The 27,036-nt window shown below is 48.6% G+C and overlaps 2 protein-coding genes across 6 annotated transcripts in view; both read left to right on the plus strand.

Moving 5' to 3' along the window:
* Positions 1-730: 730 nt before the first annotated feature.
* SGK2 (serum/glucocorticoid regulated kinase 2) lies at positions 731-22,887 on the plus strand. 4 transcript variants are annotated; one of them, XM_057503007.1, is made up of 15 exons: positions 1,050-1,405; positions 4,473-4,536; positions 7,267-7,326; positions 7,818-7,867; positions 8,362-8,419; positions 8,619-8,702; positions 9,613-9,744; positions 10,810-10,922; positions 11,172-11,208; positions 12,251-12,337; positions 14,411-14,506; positions 15,436-15,591; positions 17,618-17,707; positions 20,352-20,554; positions 22,504-22,887. In XM_057503007.1, exons 3-14 carry the CDS (start codon positions 7,291-7,293, stop codon positions 20,514-20,516), a joined length of 1,104 nt encoding a protein of 367 aa, XP_057358990.1. In that variant the 5' UTR covers positions 1,050-1,405; positions 4,473-4,536; positions 7,267-7,290; the 3' UTR covers positions 20,517-20,554; positions 22,504-22,887. The 4 variants fall into 4 exon arrangements, with proteins under 4 accessions (XP_057358991.1, XP_057358990.1, XP_036758125.1 ...); XM_036902230.2 differs by lacking the exon at positions 4,473-4,536 and adding an exon at positions 5,761-6,059; XM_036902229.2 differs by lacking the exon at positions 4,473-4,536 and having other exon boundaries at positions 1,053-1,405.
* Positions 22,888-24,306: 1,419 nt separating this feature from the next.
* Positions 24,307-27,036, plus strand: part of IFT52 (intraflagellar transport 52) — a 34,363-nt gene continuing 31,633 nt past the window's right edge. For both annotated transcript variants that reach the window (XR_005028084.2, XM_036902226.2), the window contains exons 1-2: positions 24,307-24,460; positions 26,593-26,717. Coding sequence is in view for 1 of the 2 variants with exons in the window: in XM_036902226.2 (XP_036758121.2) it covers positions 24,440-24,460; positions 26,593-26,717 (146 nt within the window). In the remaining variant the exon portion in view is untranslated. The remainder of the gene's footprint in view (positions 24,461-26,592; positions 26,718-27,036) is intronic.

The following is a 27,036-nucleotide window of genomic DNA, read 5'->3' on the forward strand; positions in this document are numbered from 1 at the left end:
GGAAGGACAGCCGCCGTATAGTTCACTGCAGTTAACTCTGGAGATGAGATTGAACATGAGTTGGACGAGTATGTTCGAGTTCTTCGATACAGCTTATGCAATACCATTATATGGGGATTTAAGAAACTGGCTTTGGGAGAGCAGAGGAGGAGGAGCTTGGTAAAGCATAAGCAAGGCAGCTGTGGAAAGGGGCCGGGCCCAGGGCTCTGCCCTGATTTGCTCTGGGCACTTGGGCCGGCCGACGCCCTGTTGGGCAGAGGCCAGACTCAAGCTGAGTGTGTGTTGATGAAAGTAGGGAGTGGGGCACACAGGGCTCCTCCAGAGCACGTCAGAGCAGCCAGTGGTTCAGGCACGAGAATGGGAAGCTGTTGATATTTTAATGAAACAGCAATGGAGGAAGCGGCGTAGCAGACTGAGTGGCTACTGAGGAGGCATCACGGAGTGGAGCTTTTCTCACCCGTCCCGTAGGCCAGGCCCTGCCCCTGCCCTCAGTTAGAACCCTCGGTTTGGGCAGCTTCAGATCAACCGGGAGAAAACCTTCCTTCTGCACAAGCTGGTGAGAGCAGAGCCCTGGCTCCCAAGCCTCAGGTGTCTGAAGCGCGGAGTGGGGCACAGGTCTCAGCTCAGCAGCTCTTCATCTCTCGGGATGGTGCCCAGGCAGGGCCAGAGCAGGTGAGCTCTGGGTGGCAAGCTTTGGCTCAGAACACGAGAGTGGCAGAGATGTCAGGCGATGAGGCCGACTCAGGAGGGAATGCACTGTCCATCCCTGGAAGTGTCCACGAAAGGGCTAATCACAGAAGTTCGTGGTCCCTAGCAGGGAAAGAGTGGAGGGGAGAGTTGTGAGAAAGCCCTTTTGCTGGTCAGTTCTCCAGATTCTAACAGAAAAGGGGAAGTGATTCAGCTGATGGAACCGGGCAAGGCTATGTGGGAGAGTCAGCAAGAGTCAGGACCTGGGGGGCAGAGCTGAGATTTTGGAGAATGGAAAGTGACAGTGTTGAAAGGAATCTGAGATTCTCCCTGTGAGGCAGGACACCTGCCATCGTCAGCAATTCACATGAGACTCCAGGAGCTGAAGGCACTTGCCCAAGGTCACACAACTGAAGTTATGCAATAGCTCATGAAAGTTCAGAGGGCCTCCTGGGCGGGGCCCATCTAAAAGCCAGTGGGCACACACAGCATCGTGATTCAGGTCCAGCAGTTAATTAGTAACCTGAAGGCCTTGCAGCCAGCTCCCAGCTGGTCTGGGAGCCCGCCTGAGCGAGTGGGTGACAGGTTGCTCCTGCCTGGGAAGGTCGTCCTGTGAGTCAGGTTGGATCAGGTCAGAGGGACCATGCAGAGCAACAGGAGGGCAGAGCCATGCTCGGGGCTGCTCCCCAGGACCTGACCTGGGACCCAGAGTTTTAAGGTGAGAGGCTCAGCCAAGGGCAGGACACCTGCCTGTTGGCCTTCTGGTCTACCAAACTGACTACCTAGTTACCTAGCTAACTTTCTTCCCAACTACCTCCTTCCTTCCTTTCCTTCCTAACACTCTCCCAATACCTTCCTTCCTTGTTCCTGCCTAACTCTTCCTCTCTCCCCTCCCTCACTTCCTGCCTTTTTCCTTTCTCCCTCCTTTCCTTCCCTTCCAACTGACTCCCTGCCTCTGAATTTCCTTCTTTCCTAGCTAACCAATGTACACCCTCACTTCCTTCCCACTAACTTCATCCCCTCTTTTCTAAATTCCTAACCTGTTCCTGAACTCCAGGCCATGGGCTTTGGAGTAAGGTTGCCTGAATTCAAATCCCAGTGCTATCATTTGCTAGTTAGGTATCTGGATCACCTCACCTCTCTATACTCACTTTCCTCCTCCTTAGAACAGGGGTGATGGTCGTGCCTAACTCAGGGTGCTGTGGGAACAAACGAAGATTAAGCTGGCACTTGGAAAGCACTGTCATCTGTGTGTCATGGGCATGCCCATCACGGCTGGCAGGCGTGTAAATGAATAAAGTAGAGTGAAATCAGGTGTAATAACAGGTGGGCACAAAGAAAGGAGCAAGAGTTTATAGGGTAGGGGGTGGGCTGGCAAGGGGGTAGAAGGCAAATGAGGACTGATGCATGGTTATCTGAGCAGACCTACTGGCCGGGGAAGTCTTCCAAGGAGAGGGAACTAACCCCCACCCCCAGTGCATTCAGCAGGGCCAGGAAGACATGAGCAGGTTCATGTAGTGATGGGACAGAGGAGTGCAAGTCTAGGCTGGGGCAGGTTAGAGGGAAAAGTAGGCATGAGGGTTCAGGCAGGGGCTCAGACCACCCCCTGGGAGTTTGCAGGTCTGAAGAGACAGGATAAGGAATTGATGCCTGGCTTCTGGCCAGATAAAAAAACAAAAGACAGTGGTATAGGAGAGAAATAAACCTTAGCATCAGAGAGCTGCTCACGTGTGGGAGTCAGTCAAGGTGATGGGGGAGTGTGGAGGTGGGCTATGAGGACGTCAAAGTCCCACCAGGACCCAGTACCTAAGTATGGAGTGAACAGCAATACCTTGAGAAATTTTGCACAGTGGTACAAGATAAAAATGACCTAACCCACTGTCACCTTGGGTCATGGCCCTCCAGCCATTTTTTGGTGCCTATACACAAATGTACATGTGTGTGCATGTCTTTATTTTCTTTTTAAAGAAGGTACCTGTGGCACACCTGCCATTTTTAAACCTGCTTCTTTGCCTGACATTGTTTCACATATATATATTCCTGTTGTAATTTACACAGGCTTGTATATTGTTTTTTCATTGGGTAATTTTCCATTTTATGTATACTATATCTTATCAAATCATTCGTTGATTCATTAGTCAAGTATGTACTGAGCACAGACCACATTCCAGGCCCTGTTCTACCTGCTGGGAATTCAACAGTGAACAACAAAAGACTTTGTCCTGTGGAGCTGATGCACTGGTTTGAGATGGGAAATAAACAAAGAATCACAAGATAAAGTGTCAGAGTGTGATAAGTATAACAGTAAAATATAAAACAGAAAAAAATGGACAGGGAATGCAGAAAAGTGGATAGAGAATGTGTGAACTGGTATTGTAGAATAGCCAAGCATCCTGGGTGGCCCAGGAATGCACTGGTTTTAGCATTGAAATTCCCACATCCCAGAAAAGCCCCAAGTCTGGGACAATCAGTCACCTGTAATCAGAAAAAGCCTCTCTGACAGGTGACATTTGAGCAGAGACCTCTGTGATGCAGAAGGCAGGTCAGACATGCAGATGTCTGAGGGAAGAGCATTTGAAGCAGATGGAAAAGAAAGTAGAAGAGGCCAGAGGGCCGCTCTGTGTGTTTGAGGAACAGCAAGAAAGCCAGAGAGGCTGGAGTGTAATAAGGGAGAGCGTGGAGACCAAGGTGGAGATGGAGACAGGAGCCAGGTGCTACGGCATCTCGTAGACCACGATAAAGGCTTCGGATTTTGATCCTGGGTGTGATGGGAAGCAACTGGAGTTTTTGAGCAACAAAGTCACATGATCTGATACATTTTAAGAGTCACTCTGGCTTCTGGTGGGGAAAGACTGTAGAGGGTAAAGATAGAAATAGGGAGACAGTAGGTAAGCTATTGCAATAATCCATACACGTGATGATGGTGGCTCAGGCTGAGTGGTCACAGCAGTTGGTACTGGATGTATTTTGAAGATGGAGTCTAAAGGGATTTTATTACAAGTAGGGTGAGGGTATGAGGTTTCTATAATGAATCGCAAGCTGCTGGCTTGAACTTTTGAGTAGATGGGGGTGCCATTACTGAGATGGAAGACTGGGGGAGGGCAGGCTGGGGCAGAGGGGAAGGAATGTAGTCAAGACTTTTGTTTGGACATGGTAAGAGTGATGTGCCTCTAGACTTCGAACTAGTGAATTGTCGAGGAAACTGGTATATAAATCCAGGGTGCAGGAGAAAGTCAGAACTAGAGAGACAAGTCTGGGAATTGTCAAGTAGCGTTGGTGCTTGACTCCATAAACTACTGTGCTGAGGAGCAAGTAAAGATAGAGGATAGAGAACTGAGCCCTGCAGCAGGTCAGAGTTCAAGGATGAAAAGAGGAGGAGAACCCAGACAGAGAAAGAGCAGTTAGTGAGGGAGAAGGGAAGCCAGTGGCTGCTGCAGCTGAGTGGGAAAAGCAGCTGCAACAAATCCTCAGAAAAGCTGAGAGAGACGAGGACGAGGAGTTCCTCACTGGCTTGGCGCACAGGGGTCACTGGCCGCTGTTTTCGGGGAGATTTGGTATGAAAGCCTCTTTGGAATGGGTACAAGAGAGTACAGGGAAAGGAGCGGAGACTGAGTCCAGACAGCTCTCCCAAGGAGTTTAACTGAAAGGGGAACAGTGAGTGGAACAGTATCTGGAGAGGAATGTGAGGTCGAGAGGTGCAGCTATTCCAGGCAGGGGACATTGAGGTTGTTGTTATTATTATTATCATCATCATCATCATCATCACTACTATTTTCCTGTTCTAGACAGAGCTGCTGAATGAAGGCCCCATCAAGGTCTTGTTATTGAAAAGAAATACCCTTGTTCTGGGTATGTGTTTTGTCAACATGACATCCTGCCCATCTGTGTGTTGGTTCAACATTTCTATTTTGTTGAAAGATGAAAGGCTCTGATATTGTTCACTTGGGTTTTCCTTTCTGACATCCCAAAGTCCCTGGGCTTCAAAGCCCATGGAGAACTCCCTGGGTCACAGGGCCCAGGTCCCTCCCTCACCAATTCCCTTGACCCCAGTCCCATGGATCCCTCCACTATGGTGAATTGCAGAGATCTGGGTATGGCACACAAAGTTCCAGAGGGGTGGGAGCTGTCTCCACAACACCCCTCATGAGCTTGCAGGGAGCAGAAGGGACACTGTGAGTACCTAATTATCACACCAGGCAGCAAGGGCTTTGTGAACCAGGGTGCCAGCCAGGACCATGCTTCCTGTCTCTTACACAGCCCCAGGTCTGTAGGCCAACCAGTCCTGCCTGGAGACAGGGGCCAGAGCCCCGGAGGGGACAGCATGGAAAGGCCCAAAGGGCCAAGTGCTCAGCAGCCAAAGAACAAGGCCAGCTGGACCGAGTCAGACCCCTGGGCTCTGAACATCTGCAGACCAAGTGCTCTCAGCTGCCACGGTTGAGATCTTTGGAACCTCATCCTCAGCCCAAAGTGGTCTACACCAGGCTGGGGGAGGCCCCAGGGAATATTTCTTCTTATAGACAAGCAACCCTAAACACACACACACACAGAGAAATTTACTGATATACACTGGTATGAACACAAACACAGAATGACCTGTATATATATATGTATATATATACACACACATGTGGTTACATTGTCACACATGCTTATTAATAGACACCCATGCTCATCTGCAGAGTACATTCACTGGCGCACACACACCACACATTCACATAGATAAAGATACACACTGGCATGTCCGCCCATACACGGTGACTCCCTGAAGCACATCTACACACACACACAGTGAGAACGCACAGTCACAGATAAAGACACACTGACAAAATTACATACATGTCATCACACTGATGGACACTAATAAGTAGAGCACATGCAGCCATCCACACATAGGCTCACACACTGACACAAAATTCCTTGATATACAGGGACACACCAATACACCAGACAGATGACACATGGAAGCACATCTATGCAAAAAACACCTGCACCCACACACACACACACACACACAGCACACACAGCCTGCCTCACACACTCACACACATTCTAACAAGCCCCAATCATCTGCAGGGCATTTCTGCAGCTGTTGCCCACCCCCCAAGGGGAGGCGATGTCCCCGAAGGAACAGAGGTCACTAGTCCCATCCTAAGCCCTGCTGGGTCTCGCATGACATCAGTAGCCCCCTCGCTGCTGCGCTGCGCTGCAGACAGTTCTGAGCTGGGGAGCTAGCTGGGTGCTGGGGCCGGGCTGGCGCCAGGCACAGACACTTCAGCCCTTGTTGGGAGAACAGAGAGAGGCTCTCTTGTCCAGTGCCCGTCCTCTGGCTGCAACTACTGGTTCGCTCTGCAGCCTCTTCTCAAGCTGCACAGGTATGTGGGGGCAGGGGGGCCAGGGCCTGGCAGAGGGGCCATTAGGATCAGCCTAGGAAAGCGTGTGGCAGCAATACTGGCTATCTGGGGGAGCACAGACCGTGAGGCTTTGATGCCAGGCTGCGCTCCCTATCAGGCCAGTTCTGCAGCTCCCCCCTCTCAGGAATCCACAGAGCTGAGTCTCTCAGAGCAGCCTAGGGTGGAGGATTCCCTTTCTTTCCCAGGGCTCACTTCTCAGCTCCCAAGAAGGCCATGGGTGGTTGCTCTATGACCTCCCTGGTAAACATGGGTGGTCCCTGCCCAGAGAGGTCGGGCTGAAGCCCAGGCCCCACAGTGGGTCAAGGCTGTGGTCTTCGAACACACAGTAGCCGGCAATCACAGCCCTGCAAGCAGCTGGGTTCTCTGGTGAGATCTCAGCTCTTGGCCTTGAACTTCCAAGCAGCGGTGGTCTGTGGGGCCCTGGCACCCTGAGCCAGGGCTTAGACGTGCCAACCTCCTCCACCCTGCAGACTGGGGGCAGGGAAGGCGCTGTGCTCCTGGCTGCATAGACCAGCTAGACACACTCTTCACTGTCTAATCTCAAATAGACACCAGCCCATCTTGGGTATCTCCATGGCTCTGGTCCAAGGCCCACAGGGCAGCTGCCATTCCAGGGGCATTAGGCACAAGTCTTGTGGACAGGAGGTAATAGTCCACACAGAGCCAGACCAGGCTGTCCATGAGCATTCAGGGTTGCAACATGCTTGTGTGAGAGCTTGGGGAGACCAGCCTCCTCCTCAAGCTGCATGACCCTAGGCAAGTCCCTTACTAGGCCTTAGGCTCCGCACCTGTGGAATGAGGGGGAGGATTGTTATGCTCTTCAAGGACGCTTCCAGTCCTGGCCATCCTGGACTCCTGGAGCTGCCCTGGCTCTCAGCAATCTTGCTGCCCTGACCCTCCCCAACCCTCAAAAAGACACAGCCTGGAAGGGGTCACACCTGGCCATCCTCCCTCTCTCCCTTCTGAGATGTCTGATTAGCAAGGCTGGGTCCAGGGGATGTCATTTCTTGTCCCATGCAGGGCTGCTGGCCTCAGGTAGGAGACACTCAGGGAAGGCAGGTGCATGGGTTTGGGGAGGGGTGGAGAGGGCAGCAGCGCCTAAGGCCATAGACGGGTGACACTAATTCCCCAACAACAGCTCTCATGCCTGCTTCTCCTTGTGCCCCAGAGCCCATCTGATCACTGTTACAGGATGGAGCCTATTCCCGCTGGGACCCCCAGTCTGCAGGTGAGTGGATCGTGGTTCCCCCACCCTGCACCAGGCTGAGGAAATCTGTGGAAGTGCCACCAGCCTGATGGGTTGTCCCAAAACAAGACTGAGGGCTGACAGGAGTCACTGTGAGCTCACAGAAACACGCCATTTGCAGGGAGAGAAGAGAGTTGGGCACAGGCTTCAAGAAGTAAATGGGGTGGAAAAATCATGGGATTGGCCTTGAGGACACCTGAGCAATGCCAGCAGGGTTGCCTGCAAGGCTCTGAACAGCTTTTCTCTGGGCCTTGAGGTCCTTACCCTCAGAACTGACACAACAGCAGGCAGCCTCCCAAGGCTGTTGGGAGAAGCAGGTGAGATGAGCGGTGGGTGAGTTGGTGGATGGATGGAAAGCAGGCAGGCTAGTAGAGATATTGGAGTGGCAGCAGGGCCCCGGCCAGGGGAAAGGGAGCAGGCCCAGGAATAGGGACCTGCTGATCTTAATCACCTCTTTCTGTCAATGTCTTTAGCCCTCAAGGGCCAATGGAAACATCAACCTGGGGCCTTCAGCCAACCCAAAGTGAGTTCTGGTCTCTCAAGCAACTTTCCGGCCTGGCTGCCCTCATACCTGGCTCCCCTCACCTTGAGAATAAAATCCAAGTTCTCTGGTCTAGCATCAAGGCCCTCTGCTGTCTGGGCCCAGGAGCGTCCACCAGGTTTATCTCCCTCTAATTCCCCAGCTTTTGCCCATGCTGAGCCCTGTGCCTGGAAGGCCCACTGCCTGCATTGTTAGCAGCTCCCCACCCTGTGGGCCCTTCTCAGGCTTTGGGGGCCAGATCCTTGCCTCCTGTGCAGTTCTGTCTGGTTTGCTCCCCACCTTGCCTGTCATTAACTTGACTGTGAGATCCTCAGAGGCAGGGGCCAGTCACCCAAGCCCCCTCTTGGCTGGGAGAACGTGGTGAGGAGGCTTGGCCCTGGAAAGCATCCTGTCTTCCCCAGCTTCAAAATTAAAAAGAAGTCTAGGTTTGCTCTCAGGCACAAATGCTGACCCATGTTCTTCCCTCTTCCCCCCAGTGCCCGGCCCACTGACTTTGACTTCCTCAAAGTCATTGGCAAAGGGAGCTACGGGAAGGTGAGTGGTGTTGTGAGGGTGGGAGGCCTGGGTCTCCCCTTCTCCAGCCTCCTCCACCCTCCGCCTGTCCCTTGCATGTGCGAAGAGGGAGCTCACAGCCTGCAGAATCATGGACTCTGGGCCAGAGCTGGGGGCCATCGAGAAATCCAAAGCTTGGAGGAGTCACCCATGGGGGCCGTGCATTTGTGCTTCTGCTCAGGTCCTACTGGCCAAGAGCAAGTCTGACGGGACATTCTATGCAGTGAAGGTGCTCCAGAAAAAGCCCATCTTAAAGAAGAAAGAGGTACCAAGGCGTGGGCACAGGCATTTCCTCTCCTGCTTCTAAACCCCGAGCTTAGGGTGGCTTCTCAAGATGGGTCCTAACTCTGAGGGTCCATGGGCTGGATTCAGTGGTGGTCAGATGGTACCCAGGATGCTGCCCATCTCAAGGAAAGGTCAACAGCCTCACCCATAGGGCCTTCAGGAGGATCCAGTCCCAGGCCGTCTGCCTTCCCTTGGGAAAATCAGGGCTCCACGGAGGACAAGTCCTCCCCTTTGCACCTAGATGATGTCGGGGGTAGGGTCACACTTTGTGCTCTCCAAAGGCCCTTCGAGCTACAGCCATCTTGGAGTTCTAGATGCTTCGGCTGACTTGAGTCTCTTTAACTCCAGCCCCTGAGAGAGAGAGAGAGAGAGAAAGAGAGCAGTCCCTGAGACAGGGTTGATTACCGAATTAGAGGATTTAGGAGAGGGAATTAATGTTAACAAGGACATTGTAGGGGTGGGTGAAGGAGGTCTTTATGAGAGAGGTGGCCTTGCAGCTGTCCTTGAAGTTAGGATTCTGATGGGCTGGAAAGCACGTGTCCAGGCAGGAGAAACAGCATGAACAAAGGCATGACTGTTGACTCATTTATGCAGGAATCATATATGCTTTGCTTATCCCCTGCTGGGGGAGGGCAGGGGATTCTGGTCCAGGGGCTGGAGCTGCACCCACATGGACCGACTGGGGATGAGGCTGACCATGCAGAGTCCTGACCGCTAGGCAAGGAACCTGGGCCTGCCTCTGAGGGCAATAAGGAGCCACAGTGGGTTGAGCAGGGGCATGAGAAGGTCCTGGGCAGCTCAACCCCACCAGCCAGGACATGGGGGCTGTGCCAAGGTAAAAGGGGCTGTGGCAGGTTGTGACATGGGCTCCTGTCTGTATGACTCCACAGCAGAGCCACATCATGGCAGAGCGCAGCGTGCTCCTGAAGAACGTGCGGCACCCCTTCCTTGTGGGCCTGCGCTACTCCTTCCAGACGCCCGAGAAGCTCTACTTTGTGCTCGACTATGTCAACGGGGGAGAGGTAGGGAGATGGGGTGTCCCCAGGGAGGTGCCCAGGGCAGGCTCTTAACTGAGTGCTATCCATCCTGAGTGCACAGGGTGTTCCAGGTTCTGGAATCATCTCACCTCATCCTTACCACACACCCATTTTGTAGCTGAAGAAACCAAGGCCCGGGAGGTAACTCACCTGCTCAAGGCCACACAACCCAGACCTGGCAGAGCTAGGATCTGAATGCAGGTCTGACTCCCAGCCATAATCATTTCTTGACTTCCCCACACAAAGCTGCCCAGAGGCACTTCAGTGGAGCTGGGAAAGGTCAGTGTTAGAGGAGCTCTGTGGTTGAGATTTTAATACCCCCGTTTTACCTCACTGGGTGGGAGTCATAGGTCACCATGGTAAATGGAGGCCTGAGGCCACCAGTGACCCAGATGCACAGCTGGAATAAGCTGGGATCCCTCCTGGACTTCACTGTGTCTCTCTGGGAAATATGGCAAAATTTAGTGGGTTCCCCCTCAGTGACCCCAGACGATCTGTGTGACCTCATGCTTGATCCTAAGAGGGGAATTTTTGTCCTTCATTCCTAAGTCTCCTGGTGGAAGTAAAGGGCTCTCCCGATAATCAAAATAGACCAAAGCCATTGGCCTACGAGCAAGTCTAACCTGGGCTCAGTTTGACAGCCATAATCTTATCGCCTGGAGGAAAAATACATCAAATCACAGCTCTGCCAATTATGACCTACATGACCTTGGGCAAGTCACTTGACTGCTCTGACTGCTCTCAGTTCTCTCTTACATGAAACTGGTACCATATTTGATACCTTGAAGGTAATCATGAGGGTTAAATGAGATAAGAGGGTGAAAGGGTCTGGCTTGTAGCCTGGAACACCATAGGTGCTCAGTCCATGGTAGTTAATCTTCCCGATGACCCTTTGGACACTGACAACTGCTCGGTCGGGTGGGGACCAGCATGCCTTTGTCATCTGAGTGCATTGCAGCTCAGAGGGATGACATGGCCAGCTGTCTCCCGACCGGCACTCCAGGAGCTGGAGCCCCCTGAAACCCACTCACATGCCTCCTTCCCCTCCAGCTCTTCTTCCACCTGCAGCGGGAGCGCCGGTTCCTGGAGCCCCGGGCCCGGTTCTACGCCGCCGAGGTGGCCAGCGCCATTGGCTACCTGCACTCCCTCAATATCATTTACAGGTGAGGCCTGCCTGCAGTTGTGTAATGAAATGCCAGTGCACTTGGTCCTTTGTCTGAGGGGGCGGGCCCAGCAGCAGGGGTAGGGCAGGAACCTCCTCCTTGCTAGGACCAAGTGCCCACTCCCCTTGGGCTCTCCCTCTACACCTCTGTGAGCCTCCATGTACAGTCCTCCTAAGAGGACCCAGGTCCCCCAAGTGTCCTCTCTAAGTGGCTAAGACATCACAGCTCTCTTTCTCTCATTTTCTGCAGGGACCTGAAACCAGAAAACATTCTTTTGGACTGCCAGGTTAGTGTGTGTGTGTGTGTGTGTGTGTGTGTGTGTGTGTGTGTGTGTGTGTGTAGCTGCACACATGTGCTGTGGCCCATGAAAGTATGTGCATGTGTGTGCATGCCTTGCACATGCATGCATACAGGTAGGGATGCATCAGGTATGTGTGTGCATGTGTACCTATGCATATGACACACATGTAAATGTGCATTCTATGTACATGAGACCATGTGTACATGTATACATATGCACCCTTGTGTATATACAAGGTCTGGTGGTGGGGGGTGTGGAGCTGGGTGGAGGCTTGTGGATTTTGTAGTCCCTCCATGTCTTAAACTGGGTTCCTTGGAAATAGACACTGAGATGGGGTGTTGGTGCAGAAGGTTATGGGGGAACTCTCTCAAGAAATCCACCTTTAAGGGGTGAGGAAGCAGGACTGGGCAGAGGAGGAAGTTTGCCTGGATTATGGTTGCAAGTGAGACCTTGGCTGAGCATTTATAGGGGTGAGGAGGGCCTGAGCTGGGATGGCTCTTTAGAACTGTTGCAAACTGGGGCAATGAGGCTGGGCGTTTGTGCTCCTGCCTTGACCAGTCATTGGGTGTGGGTTTCCCCTTGGGAAGGGGCGTAACTTTGGGTGAAGTCAGTATCGCAGCACGGGGGCGATGGGCATGAGAGCCCCTAAAGGGCATGGCATCTGGGGAGAACCTCACGCAGTATCCACTCATTCCATGACTCCACCAGCCACCCTCTCTCTCTTGCCCAGCTGCTGCACCAGGCGCCTCCAGTAGGGACATTCTGGAGCTGCCACTGTTGTAGGGCATGGGTTTGAGTCCAGTGAACTGGGAGCAGACAGGGGAGTATCATTTTCCCACTTCCTCCCCTGAGCTGCTCCTGGCATCCAGTCTAGAAACCCTGGGTCACTGATTGGAGCCTCCAGTCTGTGCCAGGGGCATCAGACCCCACAGCCCTGCCCTGTGGTGTGGCACCTGGGCTTTGGGTTTAGCCCTGGCCATACCTTTAGCTTAGACCACCCTCCCAACCCTGCCTTCCCTCTTTGCAGGGACACGTGGTGCTGACGGATTTTGGTCTCTGCAAGGAAGGTGTAGAAGCTGAGGAGACCACATCCACGTTCTGTGGCACTCCAGAGGTAAGCTAAAGCCTCCTAGGAGAGGTCAGGCCATGAGTGGTTGAGGCTGCAGCTCCTGACTCATTCCTTCCATCCAAGCACTTCTCCTCAGCTGGTTGTGCGAGCAGCCTCAGTTTCCTCATCTGTGTAATGGGGGCACCAGCTCTAGGTGCTGCTGGAACCCAACCAGCTGCTGGTAAAGCTCCATAGCAATGCTGTCTAATAGAAATAGAAATAGACATGCAAACTGTATACACAAATTAAAATTTTCCAGCAGCCACATTTAAAATGTAAAAAGAAACAGGTGAAATGAATTTCAGTGATATATTTTAATTAACCCAGTATATTACAAATATTGTCATTTCAATATACATACAATCAATGTAAAATTGTTGAGATATTTGATTCTTCTTTTCTAAGTCTTTGAAATCCAGAGTGTATTTTACACTGACGGTCCACCTGTGCTCAGATCAGCCACATTTCAAGTGTTTGGTAGCCACATGTGGCTAGTGGCTGTTGTACTGGACAGCACCACCGTGCACGGTAAAATCCACGTGCAACAGGAGGGCCTGACACTGGTGTACCTCCTTCTTCCTGCCGCTAGGAGCCTAGAATGTAAAAATTTGTGTGCCTCAGCAATAATTCATACATGTCTGTCTGTCCTGCCAAGGCCTCCCTGCAGCTTTGGGGTAAAACCTTTCCTTGAATTTCCACCAGTGTTGACCCCTGGACCTTGGAACTGAAAGAGTTCCCGTTGCTTGGACAGATGTCTGGCTGGGAGGCAGGGAGCTGAGGCTGCCGGGCTGGGGAGTTCCTCCTGACCCAGCATGAGACAGGACTTTAGCTGCTCTATTTTTCCTCATATGTTTGAAAACCTGGGTCCCAGATTTCAGCTGGGACTCCTCAGTTTGGTTTTAGAGTAGCTGATGGACAGGTGACCTCTCTGAGCAGGAGCCATTGTCCGTGTGTGTGTATGGCAGAGCTGGCTTCCCAAAGGCTGGCAGGCTGGTCATCCCTTCCTTGGCCATTGCCAGGAGCAGAGAACAGGGCTTATGGCACCCTGGCTTTTATAGGAGACACGTCTCCCCAACAGCTCATCTCTTCCATGCCTTAGCCACTGCCATGGTACCAGAGAGCACAGACAAACGTGACCACAATTGCTCCCATTGTTCAAGGGCCTCACAAATATTAGATCACATACACTTGAGCACATATCCTTAAAATAGCACCCAGGGAAGGATTCTGCAGCCGCATTATATGGATGAGGAAACGAAGGTTCTGGGAGGATAAATGACCTACCTGTGATAGACCAAGTAGGGCTCAGGTCTCTGTAACTCCCTGCCCTTCCCCAGGCCCACAGAGCCCCTCAAAGTGGCTTTGTCTGTTGCTGAGACCCCTTTCCTCACTAGTAGAGACACCTGGTTAAGAGGTCATCAAGCCCTGGGGTTTGGCAGAAAGCAAGACCTGCCTCAAGTTTTCTCTTTGTGCGAGGCACTCATACACGGCATGCATTCATCTGTCAATATGAACTCAAGGGTCACCCCCTTTTTCCTGACTCCCATGCATCTCTCTGTTACTGTTTCCAGTACAACTACGTGCCACGTTTACTTGCACTTTACCTGTTGGTCTCCCCACTGCACTGAGTACTCCCACGGCTTTCCTATTCCTAGGACACTGATTGGATGCTTTTGTGCAAATTAGGTAAAGTCACCCTCTCCGGGCAGACTAATTAGAAAAAATTACTTCTTTAAATACAAATAAAATTGCCATATATAGCCCTTTACTAGGGTTATGACTTGGCGAATTGATCACAGCAGCCCACTTTACCCCTTTGACTGGTACTTTTGTGTGGTGCACAACATATACAACTGTGCAGGGCAGTCTTGCCTGATTTCCTCTATGTCCCCAGCACATTGGCACAGGGCCTTGCACAAAGCAGGTCTTTAGTGAATGGATGCTGAATGAACATATGCACAGCCATGTGAATATCACAGCAGGCTCGATCTCTGGTGATCTTTTCCTACAAGTGCTTTGTTTACGAATGGGGAGACAGAGGTTGAGTGCCTTTCAGATAAGTGTGTTTACCCTCAACAGTACTTGGCTCCAGAAGTGCTTCGTAAAGAGCCTTATGATCGGGCAGTGGACTGGTGGTGCTTGGGTGCAGTTCTCTATGAGATGTTGCAAGGCCTGGTGAGTGGGGTGTCACTGTCTGCAAGGGATATCTGACCCTGGGGAGATGGGGTGGATGTCTCCCTTATGTGACCTGCTCAGGCTTCTCAAGGAACTGAATGAGCCATATCTCCACTCCAAATTTAAAAAGCTGATGCCAAAGTGAATACAAGGGTTGTATTTTTTGATAATGTTAGTTCAGCACTTTACAGTCTCATTTTTTACTCCTTTGATGTGTTAAAACAGTCTTTGGAGACTGGAACTGCAAGAAATGAGTTGTCTTTATTTTGCTGATAGGGAAACTGAGGCCAAGCAAGGACACATGCTGGTAGGTTGTGGAACCCAATCCTAGGCTTCCTGCTTCAATGGAGTCATGTGTAGATTCACCCCAAGGTAGGCTTTACCCAGGTGGCATCACCAACATAGTTTGGTGGATATGCAAGAACAGGCTCTGTGGAGCCAAGAGAAGGAAGAGCTGGCAGAGGAGTGGGAAGAGCATCAGGAGGAAATGGGCTTTGGGTACAAGCTGGGGCCTGGCTGTCTTCCCAGCCATGTGGCTTCATCTCTCTGAGCCTTGTCTTCTCATCTGAACAATTATGATCCATCCCAAAGGATGGTTGTAAGGCTGGGATGGAATGACAAAGGGGGAAGTATTAACTTTACAAAGTGCAAAGTCGGTGCACAAGCTGGATTAAGAGAAGAGGTATAGGGGATGTTCCTGGGAGCCTCACACAGGTGGGGAGAGATTTCTCAGCCTTTCCAGCAGCCTTCTCCCCCATGCTGGAAGCCCAGAGGTGTCTGTCTCTCTCCAATCTGCCATGTGAGTCATTGCACAAGACAGAGGTCTGGCTAAATCCTTCTAGCTACCCAATTTCATTCCAAGTCTCCCTGAGACCTGTGCCAACTTTGGCATGAGTGATTCTCCAGCCTCTCTCTTTCTCTCTCACCAGCCACCCTTCTACAGCCAAGATGTGTCCCAAATGTATGAAAACATTCTGCACCAGCCACTGCAGATCCCTGGGGGCCGGACAGTGGCCGCCTGCGACCTTCTGCAAGGCCTTCTCCACAAAGACCAGAGACAGCGGCTGGGCTCCAAAACAGACTTTGTAGGTGACCCGACAGCAGATCACAGGCCCCTCATGGGGGCTCTCAGCTTCCTGCAGAAGCAGCTCAGAAGCACAGAGATATGCATCCAGCCTCCCCAAAAACCAGACACTGCTAGCTCCTTCATCTGGAAATTCACACCTGCTGCTGCTTGATTACTTCTTTCAGTACAGTTATTTCCCTCAACAAACAAAATTTACTGAGCACCTACTGCATGCCAGGCATTGAGCTAGGTGCTAGGGATTCAATAGACTGGGCCTCTGCCCTTATAAAGTTTATTGGGGAAGGCAGACAATAAACAAACATTTTATACAATTATTACAGAGTGTGCCAAGTATCAGGAAAGAAATGAACAATGAGCTGACATAGACAATAATGGGAGGGGGGTCCTCTCTGAGCAGGTGACAATTAAGCTGAGACTTGAAGGAGGAGAGGGATCCTGTCACGTAGAGAGTTGGAGGAGCATCCCAGACACAGCACAGCATGTGCAAAAGTCCTGCGGCAGGAACAAGGAGGAGAGGGTAAGCTCTAGGTTATTTTGAGCAGGGGAGTGGTGAGACCCAATTTAAGTTTTAAGAAATTCCTCTGGCCTCTGTACAGAGAGTGGACTAGATATGCTCTTCACAAATACCTGAGCACTTCCTCCCTGTAGTGCCCAGGCTGAACACTCAGTATATAGAGATGAATAATTCACTCTCTATGAATATAGATGAATAAAGATGAGTAATTCACATATAGAGATGAGTTAGTCCATTCCCTTAACAAGTTCAACTCTTTACTCAACAAAAGATAATTTGGATTTATAAAAGGAAGACATTTCTCCCTAGAAGTTTGTTTTCTGTTCTAGTGTAGTAGTTGAGATGCCTGGACTATGAGACAGACTACCTGGGTTCAGATCCCTCCTCCACCACTTACTAGTCACAGGACCTTGGACAAATTGCTTAACTTGTCTCTGTGAGCCTCAGTTTTCCCCATCTATAATAATAGCTTGTAACTTGTAGCTGCTATGAAGATCAAATGAATTAATACATGCAAAGCACTTAGACAAGTGCCTGGCAGATAGTAAGTGCTTTTGAAGTGTTCGTACCAACAGCCCGATATGGCAGATACTATGAGTGTAACATTTAGGGCACTTTCCTGCCTACCCCTGACCAGCTTAAAGAATAAGGCTTTCATGAAGACTGGTCCCCTCCTTCCAGGTGGAAATTTGCATCTTAAAAAATATGTATGATTTAAAAAATAAGATACACATTCACATAGACCAGAATTCAAAAAATATTCGGGAGATGTCCCTCCAGTCTCCCAGTTCCTTAATTTAAAGGGAACCAGTGTTGCCAGTTTTTTGGGTATTCTGGAGATATTTTGGGTCTAGCTTTTTTTTTTAATCTAGCTTTTTAACGAACTGGGGGTTCTGCTATAGGGAGCTGGAGAATCATTCCTTGAGAACACAGAGAGAGGGTCTGCAGGGACAGGAAGAAATTGGTGCCCACACTGGTTTGAATTAAGAAAGATGTGGTGAATCATACCCAAGGCTGATTCCTAAATTCTGGATCTCTGGGAACATGCGTATTTTCTTGGGGCTGTACTTCCCAAACCCTCCTTAGTGAGTTGATTTGGCCTATTTCTCTGGTTTGTATTCTGGAAGAATAAAAATGTATTGAGGCAGAGTGGGGAGGGTGGTTTCCCAAGATCGCCTGGGAACCCTGAGGGTAGGTTTTGCTGTCTGGTCCATTGCCATACCTCCAAAGCCTCCCATGGTGCTGGCACAGAGTCGGTGCTTAGTAAATAGTTATGGAATAAAGATGCTATGGGGAAGGGTTTGGACTCTAGATGATGAGAAGGACGAGGCCTGGTTGAAGAATGCTCCTTTATCCCAGGAAACCAGCTGGAAGTGCAAGTTACTTTCCCAGTAAAGGTCTTAGGGCTTGACAGCCAGTTGCCAATTAGAGCTGGAGCTCTGGGCCATGTGGGAGTCGGGGAGGAGTGCCATGGGGAGGGCTACTTCTGATCAGCACCTTCTTCCTGCAGCTTGAGATAAAGAGCCATGTCTTCTTCAGCCCCATAAACTGGGATGACTTGTACCACAAGAGGCTGATTCCACCCTTCAACCCAAACGTGGTAAGAGGTCACCAGGTTCCAGGTTCGGGATTCCCAGGGCTGGTAGGAGCTTGGAGGGTAACTGGGCCAACCCTTTTTCTACAGATTGGAAAAACTGGGGGTCTGAGAGGCTCAATGATTTGTCTGAGGCCACACAGTAAGTTAGAGGCAGAACTGGGTCCATAATCCAGAAGTCCTGACTGCCAGTTCAATCCTCCGTGATGGGCCCTGCCGCCAACACTCCTTTATCTTCAGCACCAATTGCAGAGCCCTTTACAGTTTTAAAAATGCTGTGTCACATAGCACACCCTGGCAGAGCCAAGCCCCGTAAAGATTTTTTCCCCATGTTTAGCTTTTTTCCTGTTAATAAAAACGGCATGTATTCACTGAAGAAAGTGTGTGAAACAAAGAGGTTTAAAGCTTATTATCTCACTACCCAAGAGATATCACAGTTGGCATGTTCCATTCCAGTCTTTTTCTGTTTTTTACATAGGTCATACTTCATATAGAGAAATATCCTCTCCCCACTTTTTTTTTTTTTTTGCTAAAAACTATGTCATTATTTCTCTAAGTCATATTAAGTATCATTTTAAGTGGCTGCATAATATTTCAACCCTATGCTGGTAATACAGTTTATTCAAGCATGTTCCTAATGGTGAGCGTTAGGGTATTTTCATTTTTTTCTTTATCATAATGGACTGATGAACATAAACTTTATTTCTTTGCCCAGAGTTCTGATTATTTCTTCAAGATGGATTCCAGACGGGGAATAACCAGTTCAAAGAATGTGAACATTGTTAGGTTCTTGATTCGTACGGCCATAACTGTGTGTTAGGGAGGACAATCTACTTACTACCAGCAGTGTCTGCTGGAGAATTTGCATCTTATTTCTGCAGCATGTGTGGCTGTTATTGTTTAATTTGCAAATTTATTAAGTGAAAAAAAGCATCTTGTATTGTTTTCATTTATATTTCTTTGACGTACAGTAAAGGTGGTTAGTTTTTAACTGTTAATTAGCAGTGGTAGCATGAATGAGAGGATCCCCACTGGAGGGGGACACTGAAGGCTCTCTTGGCCACCTACAGTATCAAGCCCCTTCCATCCAAGTAGCCTGCACACCTCAACACTGCCAGAGTGAACTCACTATTTATATCTTTCCTTTGGTAAATTATCTGTTCATGAACATATCTTTGAGCACCAGCTTCTTGACAACAGTTGTTAGATAGGATACATTCAGTCCAGGTATCTGAAAAGTTTATCTGGGGATTTAAAAAAGAGCCTGAGGATGATATTGAACATATACCCTGATGACAGAATAGTAAAAAATACTAGTCAGGGAGGTAACAGAATGCAATGCATGGACTTCAAGACCTCCTGGGGGTGGATGCCTGGTTCTGCCACCTACCACTTGTGGAACCTTGAATAAGGTTCTTTAGAATTAATATCTTCATTTATAAAAAACAGAAAATACCTACCTTGTCTAGATCCAACAGCTAACAAGGGCCAGGGCCAGGATTCGTATTCTCGTCTTGGGACTCTGAATCCCTGTGCCCTGCAGTCTTTTTGAGCAGCTGGCTCCAGGCTGATTGTTTGCACAGCCTAGGGCTGGCCACCGAAAGGAGATCTGCAGACCCTTCCGCCTGCTCACCTGCTTACTTCAGAGACCCCAGGTGGTCTAGTCCTCTCCCGACTGTGCCTCCTCCACAAAGAGGTTGTATCAGTTAGCTCTTGCTGCGTAACCGGCCACCCAGAAACTGGGATTTTTGACTTCATTATGATTCTATGGGTCAGTTGGGTGGGGTTTTTTTTTTTAGCCTGGGCCAGGCCAGCTGGTCTGTGCATGGCTCTCTCATGTCAGTGGTCAGCTGGCAGTTGATGATCTAGAATTGCCTCACCCACATGCCTGGCAGTTGCCTGGCAGCTGGGCAGCTGAGTTCTCCTTTGTACAGCCTCTCGTACTCTAGCAGACGAACCTGGGCTGGTTCACACAGTGGCTCAGTCTTCCAAGTACAGTGAGAAAGAACAACTCCCGATGTGCATTTCTCAAGCCTCTACTTGCGTCACATTTGGTAATGTCCCAGTGGCCTAAGCAAGTCATGTGGCTAACCCGCATGAAGGGGTGGAGAAATAGACTCCACCTTTGGAGAGGAAATAGAGAATGTGTGACCAGTTTTACAATTTCCCCCACAGCTCTTCCTCCAAAACAGCTCAAACAGCCCTGTCACAAATAAACAAGTCTGTTTATTTGTGTCCATGCTTATTATCAGTCCTCCTACCCCCTGAATCATATAAGCTCCATGAAAGCAGGCACCAACTCTATTTTGTTCTCTTGTATTCCCAGTGTCCTGAACAGTGCCTGCTAGGCCTCCAGTAAGTATATGTTGACTGGACTTCTCCGAGAGTTGGTGCAGTGGTGTGGAGCAGGCAGGGTGCCAGGGGGTTAGAGGCATTGAAAGGTGGTTAGAGGAATTGAAAGGTGGTTAGTGGATCATGTGGAGTAAAACGACTAATGTAAATGCCTGGGTAAGTGACTGTTACTAGAGATGGGTGTCCACGAGGCACTCAGAGGGGAGGCCTAACATCCCTGTCAGAGCTTCTGGGTTCCTTCAACAGCTCTGACCTCATTGTTCCCTTCTCATCATTCATTGGCTTATTATATTCACAGGCAGGACCTGCTGACTTGAAGCACTTTGACCCAGAGTTCACCCAGGAAGCTGTGTCGAAGTCCATTGGCTGCACTCCCGACACTGTGGCCAGCAGCTCTGGGGCCTCAAGTGCATTCCTGGGATTTTCCTATGCACCGGATGATGATGCCATCTTGGATTGCTAGAGAAACATCTGTGAAACGCACGAAGACAACTGGCATCTGTAAGGAGTTACCTTCAGGGCTAGTATCAAAGTAACAATGGCTTGTCACTTGTTATTTGGAGTCTCAAAGGAACAATGGCTTGAATAAGATTACATACATTTTTACAGCATATAAAAGAAGAGTGGTGTTAGATGATCCAGGGCTGATGTGACAGGTTATCAGATATTCAGGATTTCTGTTTTCTACTCTGCCATTCTTGGTGAATGGCTTCCGGTATTAGGATTACTACACATATCACAAGATGGTTGCTGGAGCTCTAGCCACTGCTTCTGTGTTAAGGGCAGGAAATAAGGAGGAAGGGAGGGGACAAAATGTACCTTTATGGAGCTTTCCAAGAAGCCCCACCCAATGACTTCTGCTAATTGGCCATTTACCCCTACCTGTGGTAGAAGCTGAGATATGTGGCTTATTATCTGGGCACATCAGTACCCCTAATAATAGGGATTCTGACACTAAGGGAGAAGGGGAAAATAGTGGACAGGCAATCAGCACCTCTTATCAGAGGGCCTCTTGGTGTTTGGGTTTTGATCTCAATGTGTAAAATGACAGAGACATAAGAAGCCCATAGGGTATCACCCAACATCCTCCTATTTTTCTGTATCTTTCTTTGTTGTGGGTGGTATTAGACATTTGTTAAGTAAGTTTGTTTCTCTGGCATCTGAACCCCCTCCTGTATTCAGGGAATTTCCTACTTCATGAGCCTTGGTGAAGGGTAATAACTACTTCCACTTACAGTAGCTGAAAATGCTAGGTACTGACTCTGCAGCCTTCTCTGCAGTGAGGGCCAGGCAAGTGGCTCAGGGATGCACCTGGGCCAGATTTGGACTCAAGGAAGGGACTGGTGCTGTCATGTGGCGGCTGTGGTAGTGCCCATAAAACCTTGAGTTCCAGGTGTAGAAGTGGCCACAGTGCAAATTGTAGCAATTGGTACTCAGTAGCAGCAGCAGTGATGGCATATTCTCTATCAGATCAGTGCTGTGGTGTCGTTCCTGTCATTCCCGGGAAGGCTTGATCCTCCTCCTCTAGCTTTTCTGATGATTTTGAGTGCTTCTGATCTGTTTAACACACTACTTTTTTGTGTAATTGCCCAAAGTCAGCTTCAGAACATCTATCTGCCTATGAGGAACCAATTCGGTGGTAGACTTTCAAGTCTACTGCCAGTTTTCATCCAAAAACCCTAAGGTGGAAACTATTCCTATCCCCTTTTTACCAGTGAAGAAACAGGGTCAGAGACGTTGTTCCTTTCCTGAAGGTCATGTAGCTAATAAGGGCCAGAGCTGGGACTTGGAGCCATATACGTGCACCCCACGACTCTCACATGGAACCTCTGTGCTGGTCTGTCCCTCACTCTGGCTGTCAGGTCCAAGCAGATTGGCTGTCACAATCCTTAATGAGAGCCAAGTCAGGAATTGGCTGCAACAAGCTAGCTGGTGGGAAATGGGGTCTTAAAGAGAAGACATTCAACTGGATGCTCATGGTTTAAGCCTGGCTGCCAAGTTCCTGCTGTGCTCCTGTAGGTATATGAACACACATGGCCCTGTGTGTCTGGCAGGTCTGAGACCAGGGGTACCCCAGGCCTTGGACAGGGCTGGAGGAGGTGCAGGCTTGGTGACCAGAGCTTCCAGCTACTTACAGAGCTCCATGTGTTCAAGATTAGTCATTTCTAAAGGTAACCTAACTGGGTAGAACATGAGCACATAGCAGCTCGTGAAGAACACCCAGGACACCAAGGACACCCTACACTTGTAGGGTGGATCATGCTGCCTTATTTCAGTGGGAAAGTGGTCTCTTTCTCACAAACCTGTGGTTCATCAATTACTTGAGGGTGGTCTTGTTAGCTTTTGGGTTTGTGGATAAGGGGAGAATTTTCTTAACATCGGTGTGTGCTGGTTATTGCCTTTTCCTTTAACTTTATCCCATTCTTTCTCTTCCATTTTTGTTTACCCAGCCCCCTGCCCCAACAATTATGGGGGATGAAGCTGGAAGACCATGGAAAACACACCAACGACACTGACACCTCGTGGAGAAAAAAGCTGGGTCAGGAAGAACTATTGTTACCCTTTAACATCTGCCGAGAACGCTGAAATACTGATTTCGATTTCATCTTTACAGCGTCTGTCAATTGACAAACGTGGAAAATGATGAGGGAGAGGCCAAAATTCCAACTTCCCAAAGCAAACAGCTAGAGTGTAATTATCATACGTGTGATAGTACTGTCAGAACTACACAATCCACTATGGGTTGTGAAAACACATAGTGGTTCTATGTACTCTGACTAAAAATCACAAAATTCTCACCTAGGTAGAAAATAAAATGGAAGAAAAACATTGAATCAGGCTACACTTACGTTTAATGAGCACATTCTGAGCTTTACCTCATTATCTACAATCCTCACAATAAACCAGCATTTAGAAATTATTAACCACACTTCACAGATAAGAAACTCAATCTGATTAAGCAATTTGCCCAAGGCCAGCTACAAGGCACATCCCGGAAATGAACTTGGTGGCTGCTGATTCTAAAACCCTTTGCTGTCTACAGCTTGCAACATTGGGAGAAGTGCTCTGGGCAGGAACTCTTGGTCTTCTAGCAAATGCAGACTGTACAGCAGGCAAAAGGATCCCAAGATCTGTCCCAACCCTCCAGTGGCACTGCCTACTCTCTCCCCAGTGGGAATACATGACTTCCACTTTTAATCCTAACTGCAAACTGTGTTCACCCAACTTTACACCAAAATACAGCCATCTCCCAGAAGAGAATTCCCAATCATCCTCATCTCCGCTTTTCAGCGGCCGTAAAGAAAAGGCAACATAAGTTGTGTGTTTTAAGATCCTAAAACTCCTACTACTCTTACTATTGAAGAGTGTACCAAACAAATACAAATGTAAACCTGAACTGTCGGATGTCTCTACTCTCATCGGTTTGAGCCAGCCAGAGGGCAGCACTGCACCACGTCCACACTCTCGGGCCAGGCACGGGACGCTCCCCTGCGGAGGTGGCCCGTTTGTGCTTAGGACGCCTCTCATTTCCATGGAGATGGCGCGGCAACCTGGATGTGGCGATGGCTCTTTCTCATAAGCAGTTCCTCCTTCCCTATTCTTGCCTTAAAGAGTACTACTCTTTATCTCTGAAAAGTGGCGCCTTTCAGCCCAGCTCCGGCCCCTCACAGCTCCCTTAAAACGGTTTCAATTTTCACTTTTTGGTAGGATCCGGCAGAGGGCGAACTCTCCGCCTGGGGGCGCCAGAAGGCGGGTTCACCGCCCTATCTGGGCCTGGCACTGTGCCACTCACAGATGGCGGGGCTAATCAGAGAAGAAACAATCTGGAGCTACCATCCTTACCACTAAACCTGCCCTCGCCTCCCGGAGTGTCGAAACACCCCCAAGTCATGCATAAAGCCCCTAGCGCCGCGCTCCCAAAAACCCTACCCCGCCCCAGACTCGCAGCAAAGACACCCTCATACGCGCCGCTCTGCGCCTGCGCTCTTGGCCGAGGGCCGTTTCCAGCCGGGACACTTCACTATGCTCCTCCTTCAGGTGTCGCGAAGTTTGGGCCGCAGGGACCTACTATTCTTACCAGTCTTTAATAATAGTTGATATTAAAGGGCAAGATGGAATGGATTTATCTTTCTCCTATAGTTAATCCACGTTCTGTCTGGGTTTACCCCTCATCAATATAATGGTACGGTCCCAAATTTGTCTCGCTCCCATCCGCCACCCCCTGGCGCTCCAGGCGAACTGGCATCTTCCGTTCTTTCGTTATCACATCGCGCCGGAGGAACGCCCACGGCTCGGTCACGCCCGCAAAGCGCGCCGCTTAGCCTCCGCAGTTGCTAAGCGGCCTTGGATACCAGGTCGCAGGATGCTCGGCGGCGTCAGGTGAAGATGGTGATCACTGGGCCACAGGTGAGAAGGGCTCGGACTGTGATGGGCCGGCCGGGATGTTGGGGCAGCCTGAGAACCGGCTACAACCTCGCCGGACTGTCCTCGGGGCCTCTGGTCCTGTCATGGAAAATCGAGGCCCGCCGGTATAACCGGGGGGCGCGGATATAGGCAGACTGGGCTCCAATCTCCGTCCCCTCCGGCTGGACAGATTTTTAGTCGTCTTGCTGAGTCTGAAAGAACACTGGACGAGGAATCGTAACATCTTAGTCTCGTCCCCTTTTCCTAGGAATCCTGCTCCTAGGAATCTGTCTCACGGCAAAAATAATGGCTAAAGCAGAAATGCGTCAATTCCAGTAGTTGTCAATTATGGCAAAAAATTGAAAAGATACGCATGAAAGCTGTGGTTTGAGTTCATTGTGGCATAACCATGCAACCACCAACCTAACCTTGAAGACTTTTCTTGTGGGAAACTGGAGAAAGCTGGATACAGTATTGTAGGTACACAATTAAAACAAGTGTGCACATGGATGGACTGGAACATGAGAAAATAGCTGTGGTGGGATCATGTTTTGTTTTGTTTTGTTTTGTTTTGTTTTGTTTTGTTTTAACCTGACAAATGATTTTAGAGTTCAACTGGAAGAATAAATATGTGAGACTAGCCAGAGAAATCCCAAAAATTAAGGGGAGTAAATGGGATTAGCTCTCCAGCACCACCAGATAACTATAACATATTATAAAGCTATAGCAATTGAAATAGTATGGAACTGAGCAGGAATTTACATGCAGATAGAATATAGTAGAATTCAGAATAAAATCCAAATACTTAAAGGGATTATGCAGTCAAGGTGGTATTTCAAATCAGCATTGGAAAGATGGATTGCTGTTGGGCAACTTCTAGTTATGTAAAAACATATTTAAAAACAATAGTAAAGATCATTTTGAGTACCCAAATAAGTTCCAAATGGACCAAAATTTAAATTTAAAAAAAATGATATCGACAGAAGTCCTGGAAAAAAAGCATTGTAGATGTTTTTATAATCTTAGCATGGCAAAACTCTTGTAAATATGTCATACAATCCAGAAGCCAGAAAGGAAAAGATTAGTACTCTTGACTATAAAACTTAACACCTTCTGTATGGCCTGCAAAATTCCACCAAACCAACCCAAAAAAAGCTACCAGAGTCTAAAGACAGTTATATTTAAGAAAGTATTTGTTTAATGATTAGTTAGAGAAATATTAAGTCCAACAGAAAAATGAACAGAGTACACAAGATCAGAAATGCAAGTGGCCAATATTCCCAGAGAAAGATGGTCATCTTACCGATTTCAAACTGCAGATTAAAACAATCAGGAGGGTTTTGTTTTGTTTGTTTGTTGCCTGTCTGATTAACAAAGATGAAAAAGATTGAAAATAGTATTGTATGGGAACAAATGAATTAGTGTTAGTAGAAGTGAAAATTAGCACAATTTTTTGGATGGTAACTTGGAAATAATTTACTTAGCTGTTCAACAGGTAGAAATTCTGCAAATATGAAAAGTGCACAGAAACATCATATTCAAGGATGATTGTTTCACTAGCAAAAATTTTGAGGGAAAAAAACCATAAAACAGAAGTCAGTCTGTATATGACTGGTTAAATAAATTATGGTGTATCCAGAAAATGAAGTAATGTGCAGCAGTTTTAATAAATGTGGTAGATCTGTATGTACTGCCATGGAAAGATGTGAATGATACAGGGTTAGGTGGAAAAAGTGTGTTGCAGAATAGTGCATTGATAAGATCCTATGTCATAAATAAAATTGTAAGTTAACATGTATAAAAAATCTACAAGACTATCCCTTGCACTTAACAGTAGTTAGCAGTGAGGAATCAGGTTGGAGACATGGCTTCAGGGCATAAGAGTAGGGTGATGGCAGGGCAGGGCCATAGGAGTAGGCTGGTGGAAAGGGCAAGAGATAGGTGGCAAAAGCCAGGGTTGACCTCGGGTGCCTGCAGCAGTGATTATGCATTTCATTCTCAACCTTTGAAAATAGAAGGGATGTCATAGCTAAGTTGCAGCTGTATGCCCTTTCTTGATAAGAAATAAACCACTTATTCTTTCTGGAATATTATTTATTGTTTCCCTTTTTCCTATTCTATCTTTTTTTCAAAAGGTAACCATGGAGAAGGAGCTTCGGAGCACCATTCTTTTCAATGCATACAAAAAGGAAATATTTACCACCAACAATGGCTTTAAATCCATGCAGAAAAAACTTCGAAGTAATTGGAAGATTCAGAGGTGACCTTGTGTATTGTTTTTCCTTCTAAGTGATGATAAAAGTCTGTTAGTAATACTGAAAAGTCTGTATTTTCTTAAATAAGATAGATTATTTAGGTGGGAGGAGCTCAGTTTAAAGATCATTCAGAAGTAAATAAATCATTACCAAAACATCTCTTCTGAAAATCGGCCTATTATATATTATTAACTCTTCTCTCAAATCCCCAAAAATTATTTTTAATTATACATTTACAACTTTTTGAGACGTTAGAGGTTTTCTCCATATTTTAACTTGGGTCAATACTTCAGTTTAGAGAGAGGAAAAATGAGAAATATCTCC

This window comes from Manis pentadactyla, chromosome 5 (assembly GCF_030020395.1).
Source record: "Manis pentadactyla isolate mManPen7 chromosome 5, mManPen7.hap1, whole genome shotgun sequence".
In the NCBI taxonomy this organism is placed as follows: Eukaryota; Metazoa; Chordata; class Mammalia; order Pholidota; family Manidae; genus Manis; species Manis pentadactyla.

Coding starts and splice junctions, on each gene's coding strand:
- SGK2 (XM_057503007.1), top strand. CDS start 7,291: ATGGAGCCTATTCCCGCTGGGACCCCCAGTCTGCAG. Junction 10,923..11,171: donor TCCCTCAATATCATTTACAG/GTGAGGCCTGCC, acceptor CATTTTCTGCAG/GGACCTGAAACCAGAAAACA. Junction 17,708..20,351: donor CACCCTTCAACCCAAACGTG/GTAAGAGGTCAC, acceptor TTATATTCACAG/GCAGGACCTGCTGACTTGAA.